The sequence below is a fragment of the Ranitomeya imitator genome, chromosome 1 (genome assembly GCF_032444005.1).
Source record: "Ranitomeya imitator isolate aRanImi1 chromosome 1, aRanImi1.pri, whole genome shotgun sequence".
NCBI lineage: Eukaryota > Metazoa > Chordata > Amphibia > Anura > Dendrobatidae > Ranitomeya > Ranitomeya imitator.
Window position 1 is genome coordinate 654,434,110 of NC_091282.1, and position 15,169 is coordinate 654,449,278.

General features: G+C 43.2%; 2 protein-coding genes across 5 annotated transcripts in view; one reads left to right on the top strand and one right to left on the bottom strand.

The window, feature by feature from the left end:
- The first annotated feature begins 14 nt into the window (after positions 1–14).
- On the top strand, positions 15–7,102 carry LYSMD1 (LysM domain containing 1). The gene is made up of 3 exons (XM_069728749.1): positions 15–473; positions 1,836–2,125; positions 5,104–7,102. Exons 1-3 carry the CDS (start codon positions 306–308, stop codon positions 5,261–5,263), a joined length of 618 nt encoding a protein of 205 aa, XP_069584850.1. The 5' UTR covers positions 15–305; the 3' UTR covers positions 5,264–7,102.
- A 2,236-nt stretch (positions 7,103–9,338) lies between these two features.
- Positions 9,339–15,169, bottom strand: part of TNFAIP8L2 (TNF alpha induced protein 8 like 2) — a 175,202-nt gene continuing 169,371 nt past the window's right edge. For all 4 annotated transcript variants that reach the window (XM_069728753.1, XM_069728752.1, XM_069728751.1 and 1 more), the window contains one exon: positions 9,339–11,254. In XM_069728753.1, the coding sequence (XP_069584854.1) occupies positions 10,691–11,251 (561 nt within the window). In that variant the 5' untranslated portion in view covers positions 11,252–11,254 and the 3' untranslated portion in view covers positions 9,339–10,690. The remainder of the gene's footprint in view (positions 11,255–15,169) is intronic.

The following is a 15,169-nucleotide window of genomic DNA, read 5'->3' on the forward strand; positions in this document are numbered from 1 at the left end:
GTCGCGCATGTTACACGTTTTGCGTCGCCCGTTCCCTGCCGGAACATGTAGTTTTTCAGTATTAAGACGTCTACAGCCCTCCTGTGCTTGAGACTACACTTCCCAGGATGCTTCGCGGCTGTCACCGCTGGCCAGCTGCTGCTGACCATTTCTAGCACTAGAAGGGGTTTGTGCAATAGACCCGCTGCTGCGGTGGGTCATGTGACCATGGCTGTCCTCCTAGTTCTGCTCTTTTAATTGAATTATCTTCTTGTTTTCTCCCATCATGTGACAGTGACAAGGAACCTCATTGTGCTGCAGGAAGCATGGCCTCCAGGGAAGAAGGGGACTCGGGGCTGCTGCGGGGTGCCAGGACGCGCTCCTATGGCAGCCTGGTCCAGTCCTCCTACTCCCCGGCCCGGCTGAGGAAGCTGGAGCACCTGGTGCAGCCAGGGGACACACTGCCAGGGCTGGCGCTGAAGTATGGGGTCACGGTGAGTCTCGGCACAGTCTGTAGGGTTGGCAGCTCCTTAGGTACCGACAGGCTGGCGCTGGCTGCTGTGGTACTGTAACTCCCAGCATGTCCAATGGAACATTTATTGGGTTCATGTACATCTGCACTAGGCGTCATTGTGGAACTATAACTCACAGCATGCTCCCAGCACCGTCTATAGGATTAGAAGCGCCTTAGATACTGACAGGCTCCTAAGGCGCTGGCTGCTGTGGTACTGTAACTCCCAGCATGTCCAATGGAACATTAATTGGGTTCATGTACGTCTGCACTAGGCGTCATTGTGGAACTATAACTCACAGCATGCCCACAGCACCGTCTATAGGATTAGAAGCGCCTTAGGTACTGACAGGCTCCTAAGGCACTGGCTGCTGTGGTACTGTAACTCCCAGCATGTCCAATGGAACATTTATTGGGTTCATGTACGTCTGCACTAGGCGTCATTGTGGAACTATAACTCACAGCATGCCCACAGCACCGTCTATAGGATTAGAAGCGCCTTAGATACTGACAGGCTACTAATGCGCTGGCTGCTGTGGTACTGTAACTCCCAGCATGTCCAATGGAACATTTATTGGGTTCATGTACGTCTGCACTAGGTGTCATTGTGGAACTACAACTCCTAGCATGCCCACGGCACCGTCTATAGGCTTGGAAGCGCCTTACTTACCGACAGGCTCTTAATCTCCTTGTTGCTGTGGTACTAAAACTCTCAGCATGTCCAATGGAACATTTATAGGGTTCATGCATGTCTTTCACTGGGCATCATTGTGAAACTTTAGCTCCCAGCATGTCCATGGCTTCGGCTCCTTACGTGCCATCAGACACCTTGTTCACTGTTTGCTTTGGTACTGTAACTCCCAGCATGTCCAATAGACCATTCATTATGTTCATGTAAGTCAGCACTGGGCATTATTGTAGAAATATAACTTCCAGCATGTCCAGAAGTAGGCAAAATAGTGGCCTACGTAACGCAGCCTCTAAATCCTCTGCTTACTGTAGTACTATAACTCCCAGCATGCTGTTGTGGAACTATAACTCCTGGTGTTCAGGTGGCTCGTGGGACTACTACTCCCAGCTTAACCTAGAAGTCAATTTGGCTGCTGATTGCTTCTTAGTTGCTGTCCTACTACAAGTCCCAGCATGCCCAATGAGCTGGTGCTACGAGGCTGATGGCGGAAATGCCTTGCTTCTGTTTAACCTTGTAAAACCGCGGTAACCATACAGTACAGCACCTAAGGGGTCCAGGATCAGAGCTACCCCCTGGGTGGTCACTAGCTGGGAGGGGTGGGATCGAGGGCGACCCACTGAGAGTTCTCCTCTAATCGGGTGTGTCTCTCCGCAGATGGAGCAGATCAAGAGAGCGAACCGGCTCTACACCAACGACTCCATCTTCCTCAAGAAATACCTCAGCATCCCCGTCCTGATGGAGCAACCGGAGCTGATCAACGGGGCGCATCCGACAGGGGATTCAGGGGCGGCGGGGGGCAACGGCGCAGGGACGGAGAGTCGCCCTCAGCGCAGCATGTCCCTGGACGCCCGAAAGGACGAGGTCTCTACCTCCGAATTCATGACCAAGCTGGACACCAGGATCCGCGTCTCCAAGAGGGCGGCGGTCAAGAAGATGCGGGAGGTGTAAGTATCGTTACCACAGTCATGGATGCCCACGCCGTCACACTGGGTACCAGGGGTGTTACAAAGCCCACACTCCGCTCACACAGCTGTGATCAGACACCACGGCACCTAAGGGGTTACACAAAACAATCCCCCGTTAACGTTATTACACAGGTGAGACGAACGATTATCATGTTACGGAGAAATTGCTGACCGACGAAGAATTACAAAGTTGTGGCCTTAAAAAAGTGGAAGTGAAAGAAACAAACGAAAAATCCTTAGTCACTAAAGGGGTTTTCCAGTATTGCAACAAAATGTCCGCAAGGAAGAAATTACATAAAATCAGAATAGTGACTTACAGAGGGGAAAATAAGTATTTGATACACTGCCGAGTTTGCAAATACCTCACCTACACCTATGGAGAGGTCTGTAATTTACTGTATATACTTGAGTATAAGCCGACCCCCCTAATTTTGCCACAAAAAAATGGGAAAACTTAATGACTCGAGTATAAGCCTAGGGTGGAAAATGCAGCAGCTACCGATAAATGTCAAAAATAAAAATAGATACCAATAAAAGTAAAATTAATTGAGACATCAGTAGGTTAAGTGTTTTTGAATATCCATATTGAATCAGGAGCCCCATATAATGCTCCATAAAGTTTATGATGGGCCCCATAAGATGCTGCATACAAAATATGTCCCATATAATCCTGCATACAGTTCGTGATGGGCCCCCAAAGATGCTCCATAGAAAAATATGCCCCATATAATGCTGCACAAAGGTTAATGATGGGCCCCATAAGATGCTCCATACAAAATACGCCCCATATAATGCTCCATAAAGGTTAATGATGGCCCCATAAGATGCTCCATACAAAATACGCCCCATATAATGCTCCATAAAGGTTAATGATGGCCCCATAAGATGCTCCATACAAAATACGCCCCATATAATGCTCCATAAAGGTTAATGATGGCCCCATAAGATGCTCCATACAAAATACGCCCCATATAATGCTCCATAAAGGTTAATGATGGCCCCATAAGATGCTCCATACAAAATACGCCCCATATAATTCTGCACAAAGGTTAATGATGGCCCCATAAGATGCGCGATAGAAAAATATGCCCCATATAATTCTGCACAAAGGTTAATGATGGCCCCATAAGATGCGCGATAGAAAAATATGCCCCATATAATTCTGCACAAAGGTTAATGATGGCCCCATAAGATACAAAAACATGCCCCATATAATGACATCCTCACCTCTCATCGCCGGCTCTCTGCCGTGACTGTTCAGGCAGAGGGCGTACACTAACCACGTCATCTTGGCTTATTACACGAGTATATACGGGTATATCTTAGATACGCTTCACCTGTGAGAGACACAATCTAAAAATAAAAAACAGAAAAAATGACTTTTACATAATTAATTTGCATTTTATTACATGAAATAAGTATTTGATACACTAGAAAAACAGAACTTAATATTTGGTCCAGAAACCTTTGGTTGCAATTACAGATGTCAGACGTTTCCTGTAGTTCTTGACCAAGTTTGCACACACTGCAGCAATGATTTTGGCCCACTCCATACAGATCTTCTCCAGATCTTTCAGGGTTTGGGGAAGTCACTGGGCAACATGGAGTTCCAGCTTCCGCCAAAGATTTTCTGTTGGGTTCAGGTCTGGAGACTGGCTAGGCCACTCTGGGACCTTGAAATCCTTCTTATGGAGTCACTCCTTAGTTGCCCTGCCTGTGTGTTTCGGGTCATAGTCATGCTGGAAGACCCAGCCACGACCCAGCTTTAATGCTCTTACTGAGGGAAGGAGGTCCTTAGCCAAAATCTCACAATTCATGACCCCATCTATCCTCTCTTCAATACAGTGCAGTTGTCCTGTACCCTTTGCAGAAATGCACCCCCCAAACTATGATGTTTCCCCACCATACTTCACATTTGGGACAGTGTTTTTGGGGTTGTACTCATCCTTCTTCCTCCAATGAGTGCAGTTGTTTCCAGAAAGTTATATTTTGGTCTCATCTGACCACATGACCTTCTCCCATGTGTCTGCTGGATCATCCAGATGGTCATTGGTGAACTTCAAACAGGCCTGGACATGTGCTGGCGTGAGTAGGGAGACCTTGTGTGCCCTGCAGGATTTTAATACATGACGGCGTAGTGAATTACTAACGCTAATGCTTGAAACTGTGGTCCTAGCATTCTTCAGGTCATTGACCAGGTCTTCCCGTGTAGTTCTGGGCTGATTCCTGACCTTTCTCAGAATCATGCTTACGAGATCTTGCATCGAGCCCCAGACTGAGGAAGATTGACAGTCATCTTGTGTCTCATCCATTTTCTAATAATTCCACCAACAGTTGCCTTCTCACCAAGCTGCTTGCCTATTCTCCTGTAGCCCAGCCCAGCCTTTGGCAGGTCTACACTATTGTCCCTGTTGTCCTTAGACAGCTCTATGGTCTTGACCATGGTGGAGAGGTTGGAGTGTGATTGATTGTGTGGACAGGTGTCTTTTATACAGGTAACAAGTTCAAACAGGTGCAATTAATACAGGTAATGAGTGCAGAGTAGGAGGCTTCTTACAGAAAAACTAACAGGTCTGTGAGAGCCAGAATTCTTGCTGGTTGGTAGGTGATAAAATACTTATTACATGCAATAAATTGCTGTTTAATTATGTAATAATCATATAACGTGATTTTCTGGATTATTTTTAGATTCTGTATCTCACAGGTGAAGTGTACCTACGATAAAAATTACAGACCTCTCCATTCTTTGTAGGTGGGAAAACGTGCAAAATCGGCAGTGTATCAAATACTTGTTTTCCCAACTGTATATAAACCCTCGCTAGCTCCTCCTATCTCCGCTGCAGACAATTACTGGCCTCAGCTATGATACGCCAAGTGATCACTGAGTCTAGTGATCGGCTGCAGCGGTCATGTACAGTAGAAGATGACAATATCTTACCTATATTTCGTACTTTCAGAGCCAAAGAAGAGGACTTAGCCCCCGGAGAAGTCGCCGGCTACCAAGGCACCAGAGAGGAAGCCTCTGCCCAGCGTTCCCTGCTTGGACCGGTCCCTCTAACTGTTACCACGCGGACGTCTACCCTCCGGGACCGTGAAGATGAGATGTTTAAACTCTAACTTTATTTTATGATTTTTTTTTTAACTTGATTTTTGTTAAACTTAACTTTGGTCACTAAAATTTCCCAATTCTCGATGCGTGAGGTGTCCGGGGACATTTAACTTTAACTTCAGTTCCTGAGTTGTTTTTTTTATTTCATTTATTTGTTTTTATTTTAGTTTTTATATTTATTTTGTTTGTTTTTTTGTTTCTTGTTACTATTTTTAATGTAGCATATTTTATTTTTTATTTTACTTTTCTTTCACTATTTTTTCTTAATTGTATTACATTTTAGCCTGTTTTTATTCTTTTTTTTTTAGCTTGTCTTTTTATTTTGTCTTTTTTGTTTTACTTCTTTTTATTTGAATTTGTCTTTTTATTTTTAGTGCTTTAGAAAAAATAGAAATACCGTAAGTATTTTTTTAACCTTTTTTTTGTTTCTTTTCAATCTCAGGGTCTATATATTTAGAAATCCTATGCACACGTAATGCTAGCCCTTCTCTGTGTGTAACAGGTCCTCCACACTCACACACGCCATCGATGGCAAAAGTATATGCACCCCTGAATACCTCATGCATATGGGACTTCTTATTTCGGAACCACATGAATTGACATGGAGGCGAGTTGTAGAGTCTGGCGTCCATCCAGCCACAAATCTTTTGGGATCGGGCACTGACGGTAGGTTATCAGGTTGGACTCACAGTCCTGTACACCTTGAGCCTGAAAAGGACCTGGCTTTACCCCAACCCGGCCGCCTCTTGGCATTGTGTAGCTCATTCTACTTCTTTAGGTTGGATTTTACACAAGTGGCTATAAATTACTTCAGGGCGCACATACTTTTGGACATGTTTCTATATTACACATATAATGCTCTCCTAGTGACCATTTCACCAGATAGGGGCGCCATTGTTCTGCAAAATGTCTAACGCTACTCTGTTAACTGCAATAACTTGGTGTCTTTGTGCCGATTACCCATTTTTATGCCATTTAGCTTTATTTTGATGTAGTTGCTTTTCTGCACTGCCGTGAATCAATTGCCATAAAGCATAATTTCTGCCATTAAGGTCGTTTTTTTTACGTTACATTTCATAGAGATGGACGTTGATGGATATTGATTACACGACAGCTATTAATACTTGTCTGGACTGGTCATACTGGAATCTGTGGACAGTTCAAGGTTTTTTTTCCCACTACCTCTCCAACGAGCCGTAAATGGGGTTAAAGTCCTGGTCATTTATCCGTGACAGGTGACGATCTTTGATCCCTGGTTGGGTATCCGAGATCTTAGACTACAACTTCTCCAAGGTTGTCACGCAGCTTTCTCTGGTCTAGTTATTTAATGAAATACTTAAAGGGTTAGAAAAGCATGGCTGCTTACTACCAGAAAAGGCGCCACTACCTGCCTACAGGTTGTGTGTGGAATTGCAGTACAGCTCCATTAAAGTAGAAATGGCTGAGTTGCAGTACCACTCACAACCCGTGGGCTGGTGTGGCGCTGTCCTGTAACCCAGCATTTATGTCACTTCCCATTAATAGACAAGTGAGGAGGATTTGTAATGTTTTTAGGCTTTAACGACTGAGGCAAAATATTTGTTACTTTTTATTTATATTTTTGAGGACATAATCTGGAACATATGACCAAGTGTGTTATATGCTGGTGGCCCCCGTGTGGCGCTGTTGGTATGACCAAACAGTTTAAACCTTTTCTGATATAATCAGTGCTTGGAACTATAAAGGCGCGGCTTCTTTTCAGATGATATGTATGTTTTGTAGAAATTTTGTATAAAATAATTTATTCTTTTCAGTGTTATTCTGTCAAAAGTTGGTAAAAAAAAAAAATTAAAAAAATGTTCAATTTGTGTATTAAATTCCTATTTAGTTCAGACGTGGGATTTTGGGGGAATCATTAAATTGAGTTATATACTATAACCACCAATCAGCCACAACATAAGGTGTTGGAAGCAGGAAGAATGCGCAAGTAGAGGGATCTGAGTGACTTTGAATCTGTTCGGTGTTCCGGTATACGGCAGGTCTTGTGGGGTGTTCCCGGTATACGGCAGGTCTGTGGGGTGTTCCCGGTATACGGCAGGTCTTGTGGGGTGCTCCCGGTATATGGCGGGTCTTGTGGGGTGTTCCCGGTATACGGCAGGTCTTGTTTGGTGTTCCCGGTATACGGCGGGTCTTGTGGGGTACTCCCGGTATATGGCGGGTCTTGTGGGGTGTTCCTGGTATACGGCGGGTCTTATGGGGTCCTCCCGGTATATGGCGGGTCTTGTGGGGTGTTCCTGGTATACGGCAGGTCTTGTGGGGTGCTCCTGGTATATGGCAGGTCTTGTGGGGTGTTCCTGGTATACGGCAGATGGACACAAGCTAAAATGAACAATTTTATTGAAGACAAAAATCTAAAAGAGTATATAAATACAACAACAGTACAGACAACAGTAAAACAGATGCAATGAAAAAAGAAAGGCAACACTAGTGCCACGCACAAGGAGCAGCCACACCAACAATAGAAGGCTCTATGGCGTACAGCCTATTGGGAATAGTATGTGCCAATATTTTTGGGGACGTCCCGTAAATATCTAGTAGATGAGGCCAAAAATAAATCCTTAATGGTAGCAAAGGATAGAGGTGGATAGTAAGAAATATAACTGAAAACAATGAACCAACCTGCTGCTTGTGCGTGGAAAGAGGGGCCCCGACGCGCGTTTCGCATACGTTGCTTCCCCAAAAATATCGGCACATACTATTCCCAATAGGCTGTATGGGTTTCCTTACCGTACTAGGATTGTATTAAAGTAATTGTTTGCATGTTTATACCCTGAACCTCCTTATTGATGTTGTACGCCATAGAGCCTTCTATTGTTGGTGTGGCTGCTCCTATGCTTTATTAGCTATTAGCACAATCATTCAATTGGATATTTATGCATGTGGAGTAATCAAGCTCACCTACTTTGGTCATTTATAGGCATATACTTATATGTACTTTTTGTATGGTTTACCTGACCATTTTTGCTTGTGCGTGGCACTAGTGTTACCTTTCTTTTTTAATTGCATCTGTTTTACTGTTGTCTGTACTGTTGTTGTATTTATATACTCTTTTAGATTTTTGTCTTCAATAAAATTGTTCATTTTAGCTCGTGTGTCCATCCTTTATTGGGTTTCTTATATATATATTATGGCGGAGTATTGACTTTGTTTGCCCTCCCTATAGGTTTACTGGTATACAGCAGGTCTGGTGGGGTGTTCTCGGTATACGGCAAGTCTGGTGGGGTGTTCCTGGTGTACAGCAGGTCTGTGGGGGTGTTGGTCTGTGATTCACTTTTTCCATCATATTGACAGTTGGGTGGGTGCATCATTTTGCAGAAGAGATGGCACCAGGATGCACTCTAAATAGAAGACAATCTGGTGGAGGCAGACCATGGAGTCCTGGCATCACGTGGCTGTGACACGTCCCACTGACCTGATATTGTACACACTATACATATCTGTGGGTGCATAATCCTTTCTTTTATAGTCATTGTTATTTTTTTTTTAAGACCAGGCATTAATCATTTATATTTTTAGGGCAAATTTCCTTTAGGATCATTTAACCCTCAGTGTGCCATGACGATGCACGCACTTTACTATTTTGAATCAATTTTATTAGTTAAGTGGTCTGAATAATGGCGGTGACACGAGCTGCGGCAAAAGACGACTTCTCAATAATCCCCCGACTCTTTTATCACCTTCCTTTCTTCCTCCTTCCATATTAAAGACCAAGGAGACACAAAAAAAAAGCCTCATAACATGGAGGACAAGCCGCCACACCTCGCCTCGGAGTCTGGAGACAAAGCTTTATTTGCAATCGTCATTCTAGACGTCTGAGGAGGAGGAGGGTTCAGATCACGAGAAAGGGAAATTGCGAAAATACGTTACATTATTAACCCTTTACCTCTCAGAACATTTTCTGTTTTTGCCCTTTCGTAGCCCAGTTAATTGAACGATTGAGTATGCTTTCAATATAAAAAAAAGACAAAAAAGTATAGTATGAAGACAGTATCAAAACTGCAGCTTTACAGTGAATGTAGTATAATAAAAAGAAGTATAAACCAATCCGATACCACAATTCATTTATTCAAGAAATAAAACTATACGTAACTGAGGAAATGTTTTTTTGTTGTAGGCACAGAAATCCACATTTTCAAGTTGCAAGTTAAAAAACAAAACAAAAGTATTCATTCCGGCATTTTGATCATTCTTAGGATTGAAATCTTAGCAGATTTAACTATAGACTTTTACAATAAAATATGTTTATATAGATTATGGGAAGGTTTTCACAGATTTTTTTTTTTTATTAAATTATTATTTTTTTAGTACATAGATGGTTGTCGCAGTAGAGACAGCTGTACCTCCAGGGGTCCCTACCGGTCTTGACAAACTGTAGTCAGTCTCAACGCTTACCAATGCTATCACCCCTCAACACTGAGCCTCGATGCCAGTAGTAAGGCATTTGATTGCTGATACCAGTGACTGGATGTAGCTGTTAGGTGGTGGCATCTTGTAAACAAAGACTGGTAGGGTCCACCGGAGAACCATCATTTTTTGAAGCTTTGATAACTCTGTACCAAAATAGCTTAACTTTCTGAAAGGAAGCAGTGGGTTTCTTGTTTTCGGAGTTGCTCAATTTGTAAGGTCCCTTAAAGTTGCGTGTTTCACCCAATGAATCCTGCTAATGTTCCCAAGAGGCTGTAAACATTATTTTGTTCTGCAAGAAAACAACATCGATAGTAGACTTGAAATTCCCTAAATTTCTTGATCAAATATACACATCATTCAATAGCAGGGACAACCATGAAGCACAAGATTAGTGATTATGGACCCTGCCATCATCTCAAACATCAAATTGAAAAGAATTTTACAATTTTGTGTTCTGTCTCTGTAAGACACATAACAACCAATATGTCCTATGTGTACCAAAATACTTTAAAGTCACGGAACATGCATCACAAATATGTTCTCCAGGCAGGTTCCTATTGTGTAAACGCTTAGGTATAGACCAACGTACAAGTTGTAGGTGGAACGGGTGAACTTGTGGCATGAAGCACCTCAACAAGAGACCAGACATCGTCACCAAGAGAATTCTTTGGTCAATGATAGAGTTCTTCAAAAATAATCAACATCTTTGGACTGAGAAAAGATGAAAAACAGTCTATCCTTTCATATCTTTAAGACCAAGTTTTTGGAAGATTTACTCTATGCAGCAAAACACAAATGTGTCCGTTGCTTACTTGTCTTTAAGTTTGGATATCCCATTGACAACATATAGGAACCCTTTCATTCATATCATAAACACCAGTTCACTCTTCCCAAGGTTGATTACCCTCGAAGGTAGTAAAATCCTGGTCTTAATTCTCCAAGTTAAGTCCATCATTTTGCACAATTTCCATTCTTGAGTCTAATGTCTCTCACAGTTTCCCATCATCAATCAATTTGTTCATTCCCTGACAAATTTTCTGTAAATGGGGCTTCATAGACCCATTGGGGTCATAAAGTTCACTGAGCATTTCCTTGTTTGCGAAGTGGTTGAACACATGCTGGATGCGACCATGGGACTTAGGGGTAAGGTGCTTGTCCACAAGGCGAAGGAGCAAGTTTTTGCATTCTGTGAGGATTCCAGGGAGCACTTCCTTCTCATAAGTAAATTCTACTTCGTAGAAGCTAATGGCTGTCATTGCTCCATTGTGTAACTTGTTCTTGAAATCTTCAGCTAGGACCAGTTCCTCCGGGCTAAACCGGTTGTGACGATACAAAACACCAATTTTTACTGCAATCTTGATCAAGTTTTTGATGACTTTTTGAGACTCTGCTTTGTTTTTCGTGTACTCTTTAGAAACTCTGTAAAGTTCATCCAAGACTTCACCACTTGTTTCATCGATGAACATGTTCACCATGGATTTACTGGCCATGCGACTCAAGATTTTCTTTTGAGCCTGGAGGGCAAGATCTTTGGAACTGAAGGTCTCCATGGTCTGCAATGAGAAGTACAAGAAGAAACAGATTAATTATATTGATAAAAACATAACTTTTCAAGTCAAGTATGATGTTAGATATCTTTTGGTACCATGAGGAGCACATCAAGAGTAGTCAGTGCTCAATGTTTCTTAACAAATTCTCAGACGCAATTAGATGACTAAGAACTTTTTGGAGCCCAGTAAAACTCTACTTGGTTATCCTCAAAACAAAGAAATATCGATGATAACGGACCCTGTAAAGATGATCTAATTTTCAACTGAGAATCCCGTAAAGGTAGTATATGTTTTGGTATCACCTTGTAAAATGAACCTTTTGCTCCTAGCGGGGACCACTTTAAGACTATGCCAACTAGGGATGTAAACTAAACAAAAATAAATATATTCTTCAACTGATCTGCTGCAAAATCCTCTTTATATGTGGATGTGTCTCAGATCTCACACTGTGGCTGGGGTCACACTTGCGTGTTTTTCTATGCAGCCGCACGCTCCGGTCCGAGTGCCGGTGGCAGTGCCGGGTACTGATGCGAGAGACTCGCATCACACTCGCAAACGTGACCCCTGCCTATTACAGATTTTCATTCCTGAAAATGCACATTCGCTCCTCCACACCTTAAAAGATATACTGTAGGAGAGACCATCTGTAAACCCTCACAGATTGTTTCATGTACACAAGGGTCGCTAATTGTGAGGACACGTAGATCTTTGGCCAGATGTCTTTAGAGTTCATTTATTCCAGGCCATTTATTCAGAGAAGATGACCACATCTAGAAGTCAATATGAGTTACCAACTTCCAATATCTAACCATATTTTCCACCTTGGACAAAACATTTTTAAGGAAATAAATACTGAATACACCAGTTCTTCTGTGCTTCCAAGAACCAAAGTGTCAAAAGCTGAATATTCAAGACTAATTAAGGTCATATCGTTGACATGATTCATAATCGTTTGGCTCATTCCAAGAATTCAATCTGAAGCTCCGCGTGGGATACTACGAGTCGTAATTGCATTCCTCCAAGCTGGAGATAATTAGAAACATTTTTGCGGTTAATATCTGGATGTAATAAAATATAGATGTAGAGACAGGCTGCCAATATATTTTTGGCTTCTGAATGGAAGCAATCACAAATATGATTAAAAAAACCCTGGTCAGATTTAAATCCAGTTTCCCACCCTTATCAGACAGAGATACACCCGGTCTACAACAAGTTTCTGAAGATACTGTGCCTGGTTAGTCAAAAGATTGAAGGTGCTTCCTGACTGACCTGTCAACATCTTACTCTCTGGACATAAATATGGTCCTGCTTAAAACATCAGCCTAGAAAACATCGTATTACCTTGGAACCAATGTTGGACTTAGAATATTTCACATGAAGACGGCATGATCACAATTTTGTGGACCTGTATGTTATGCCGGGAGGAGAAACCCAATTTGCCTGATTATTTTTACTTTTTATTGTAGGACTACAGCGCCATAGGCCTTCTACGAAGACCTCATCGTAGTGGTCTTTACTAGCAACGGTCTCCATATCTTCAGGTCACTTTTACCGTCTTGGTTTCAACTTCAAAAAAAGCATCTTTGATTTATGAAAATCATATGAAAATGTTGGTTAGGAGCTGGTTATATATTTTTGGTATGAGGCACATTGGGTCTGAAAACTCATTGATTCTTGTGGGGTCTTGTGATTATTCTGCTCCGAAGGCCTAGAAGGATTAGCTCTTGGACTTGGCGTCTGTTAAGCAACTCATACATAAGATATCTGTCAGATGATCATTCGGCCTCCAGCTATCACTCTTGAGTCTACTGTGCACATGACCGCTCGGTTTCGCCAAGAGCTCCTGTGCTCTCTATAACCAGACTTCTTTGCGGTGTCTTATTTTACAAGGAACAAAAGGATCAGCTGTTGGAAATTGATACTCGATTCTTTTCTGCTTCCATTTTTTTTTAATACTTTTCATTTTTATTGATTCACTTATGGATTAGTCTTGAAAACCGCATCAAAATCTGTGACCTTTTTGTCAGGCGTCTCCATTACCGGAGCTCCATGTATAAGTAGCCGGAGGCGGCAGTTCTTCCCCGTTTGGATGAGTCGTGCTCCTCGCCGCGCCGTGCAGGATGCAGGAAATATTTCCTGTTTAATGAGAATAGAACGAGCTGTGCAAACAAGCAACAATTATGTCTGACACTTCACCAGAAGCTACCGAAAAAAAGAAAGCCCTGCTCATTGTTGTCAGGTGTGCAGAGAGGTCCATTGTCACTTTGTATCGGATTTCCAGACCAACTTGTTACCAGTAACAATCGCCTCCCGACCCTCCCCTGCCGCTGCCGCGTGTCACATGGTCTGCGGAGGAGCGTCTGCAGGGCAGCCAAAAAAACCAAGTTATGCTGCTTTTTTCGAATTGTCTGATTAACCCCTTATGCTCCAAAAGAAATCGAGTCGTTTTGTGACTTGGGAAAAACCAGGACTCCTTAAGAAAAGCGGAGTGTGGAGTCTTATGGGAAACATATGCAAATGAGCTCTCTCCTGGAATGAAAGCGGTCTTGCTGGAGCCACCTAGTGGAGATAGACTACTTTGTAAGTCAATGTACGACCCTTTCCACAGCCTTGTAAGGGGTGTTAGCCAGACCTGGACAAACTTGTCCTTCAGAACTCTAGGAAAGCTGGTTAAACACAAATATGGCTGATTTTCGAGCTCATCCACCTTTCCTACGGTTTGGAACAACAATACAGTGGTGTCGCCACTGCTGACAGTCTTGTAAAGCTGGGTGAAAACCAACATGTCCGACTTTCCCAAAGTCCTGAAAAGATATAATCTATCCATTTCTGGACAGTTAGGGTCACATTGCGTTAGTGCAATCCGTTTAGCGCTAGCGGATTGCGCTAACGCAATGTTTTCTATGGGGCTGCGGTCGGGGTAACGTCCCCGCTCTCGCAGATCCCCGATCTGCGAGAGCGGGGAACGGACCGCGGGCGCGCCTCAGACGCTGCAAGCAGCGTCCGCGGCGCGCCAGGAATCACCGGCGCGTCGCTAGCGCATGCCGAACATGGCACGCGCTAGTGAAGCGCGTTCCCATTGCCTTCAATGGGCGCGTTAACGGACGCGTTGCACGGCGTTAATTTCGCCGTGCAACGCTGTCCGTTAAACGCGGTCCCATAACGCAATGGGAACCTTACAGAACGTCATTAAAGCGGGGTTAATTATATGACTGGGATTATACGTTCACCCAGCTTCTCTGGAGTCCTGAGTAGCAAATCTGCATTCTAGCTAGGCAAACTTGCCATTCAGAACTCTAGAAAAGCTGTGTGACACCCAGCATGATTGCCCTCACGGCTCATCCAGCTTTCCTAAAGTTCTGAACGGCATAGTAGCCCTTGATTTCATTCAGACAGTTTGCCAGTGATGACCCCTATAGGGGCAGCGGGTTACCGAGCAGGAGGAGCCGAGCGGATTGATGTACAGTTCTGTGTGGAAAGATGAAGTAGAACGTGTGTTCTATGCTTTCTAATTCTTCCTAGCTTAAGGATTAGGAGTCCAGTGGGCAGTCCTAATCAGTGACAAGACACCGCCCACTGGACTCAGAATGAGCAGATATTGAAATGAATGAAAATACAAGTTATACTGACACAATTTTCACAAAACTATATCAGTCTGCTCAGGCCCTCTTGCTTTAAAACATGGTGTTGGAGGATTTCATAGGGACTTGTTCCCTTTAAATTCAGTGCCGCCGATTCCCCCTCCCTCCTAGGAACACAAGATGAGATTTGCTTTCGGCCTCAAGAAATAATCCTGTTTATGCTCTGACAGAACAAACGGAAACATTCCAGAAAACATGAGAGGTAGAAAAGATCCAACTGGGGGGGGGAGAATAATATAACAATCACCTCCCCCATCACTGCCCCTTGGTTGTGAAC

Coding starts and splice junctions, on each gene's coding strand:
- LYSMD1 (XM_069728749.1), top strand. CDS start 306: ATGGCCTCCAGGGAAGAAGGGGACTCGGGGCTGCTGCGGGGTGCCAGG. Junction 474..1,835: donor CGCTGAAGTATGGGGTCACG/GTGAGTCTCGGC, acceptor GTCTCTCCGCAG/ATGGAGCAGATCAAGAGAGC. Junction 2,126..5,103: donor GTCAAGAAGATGCGGGAGGT/GTAAGTATCGTT, acceptor TCGTACTTTCAG/AGCCAAAGAAGAGGACTTAG.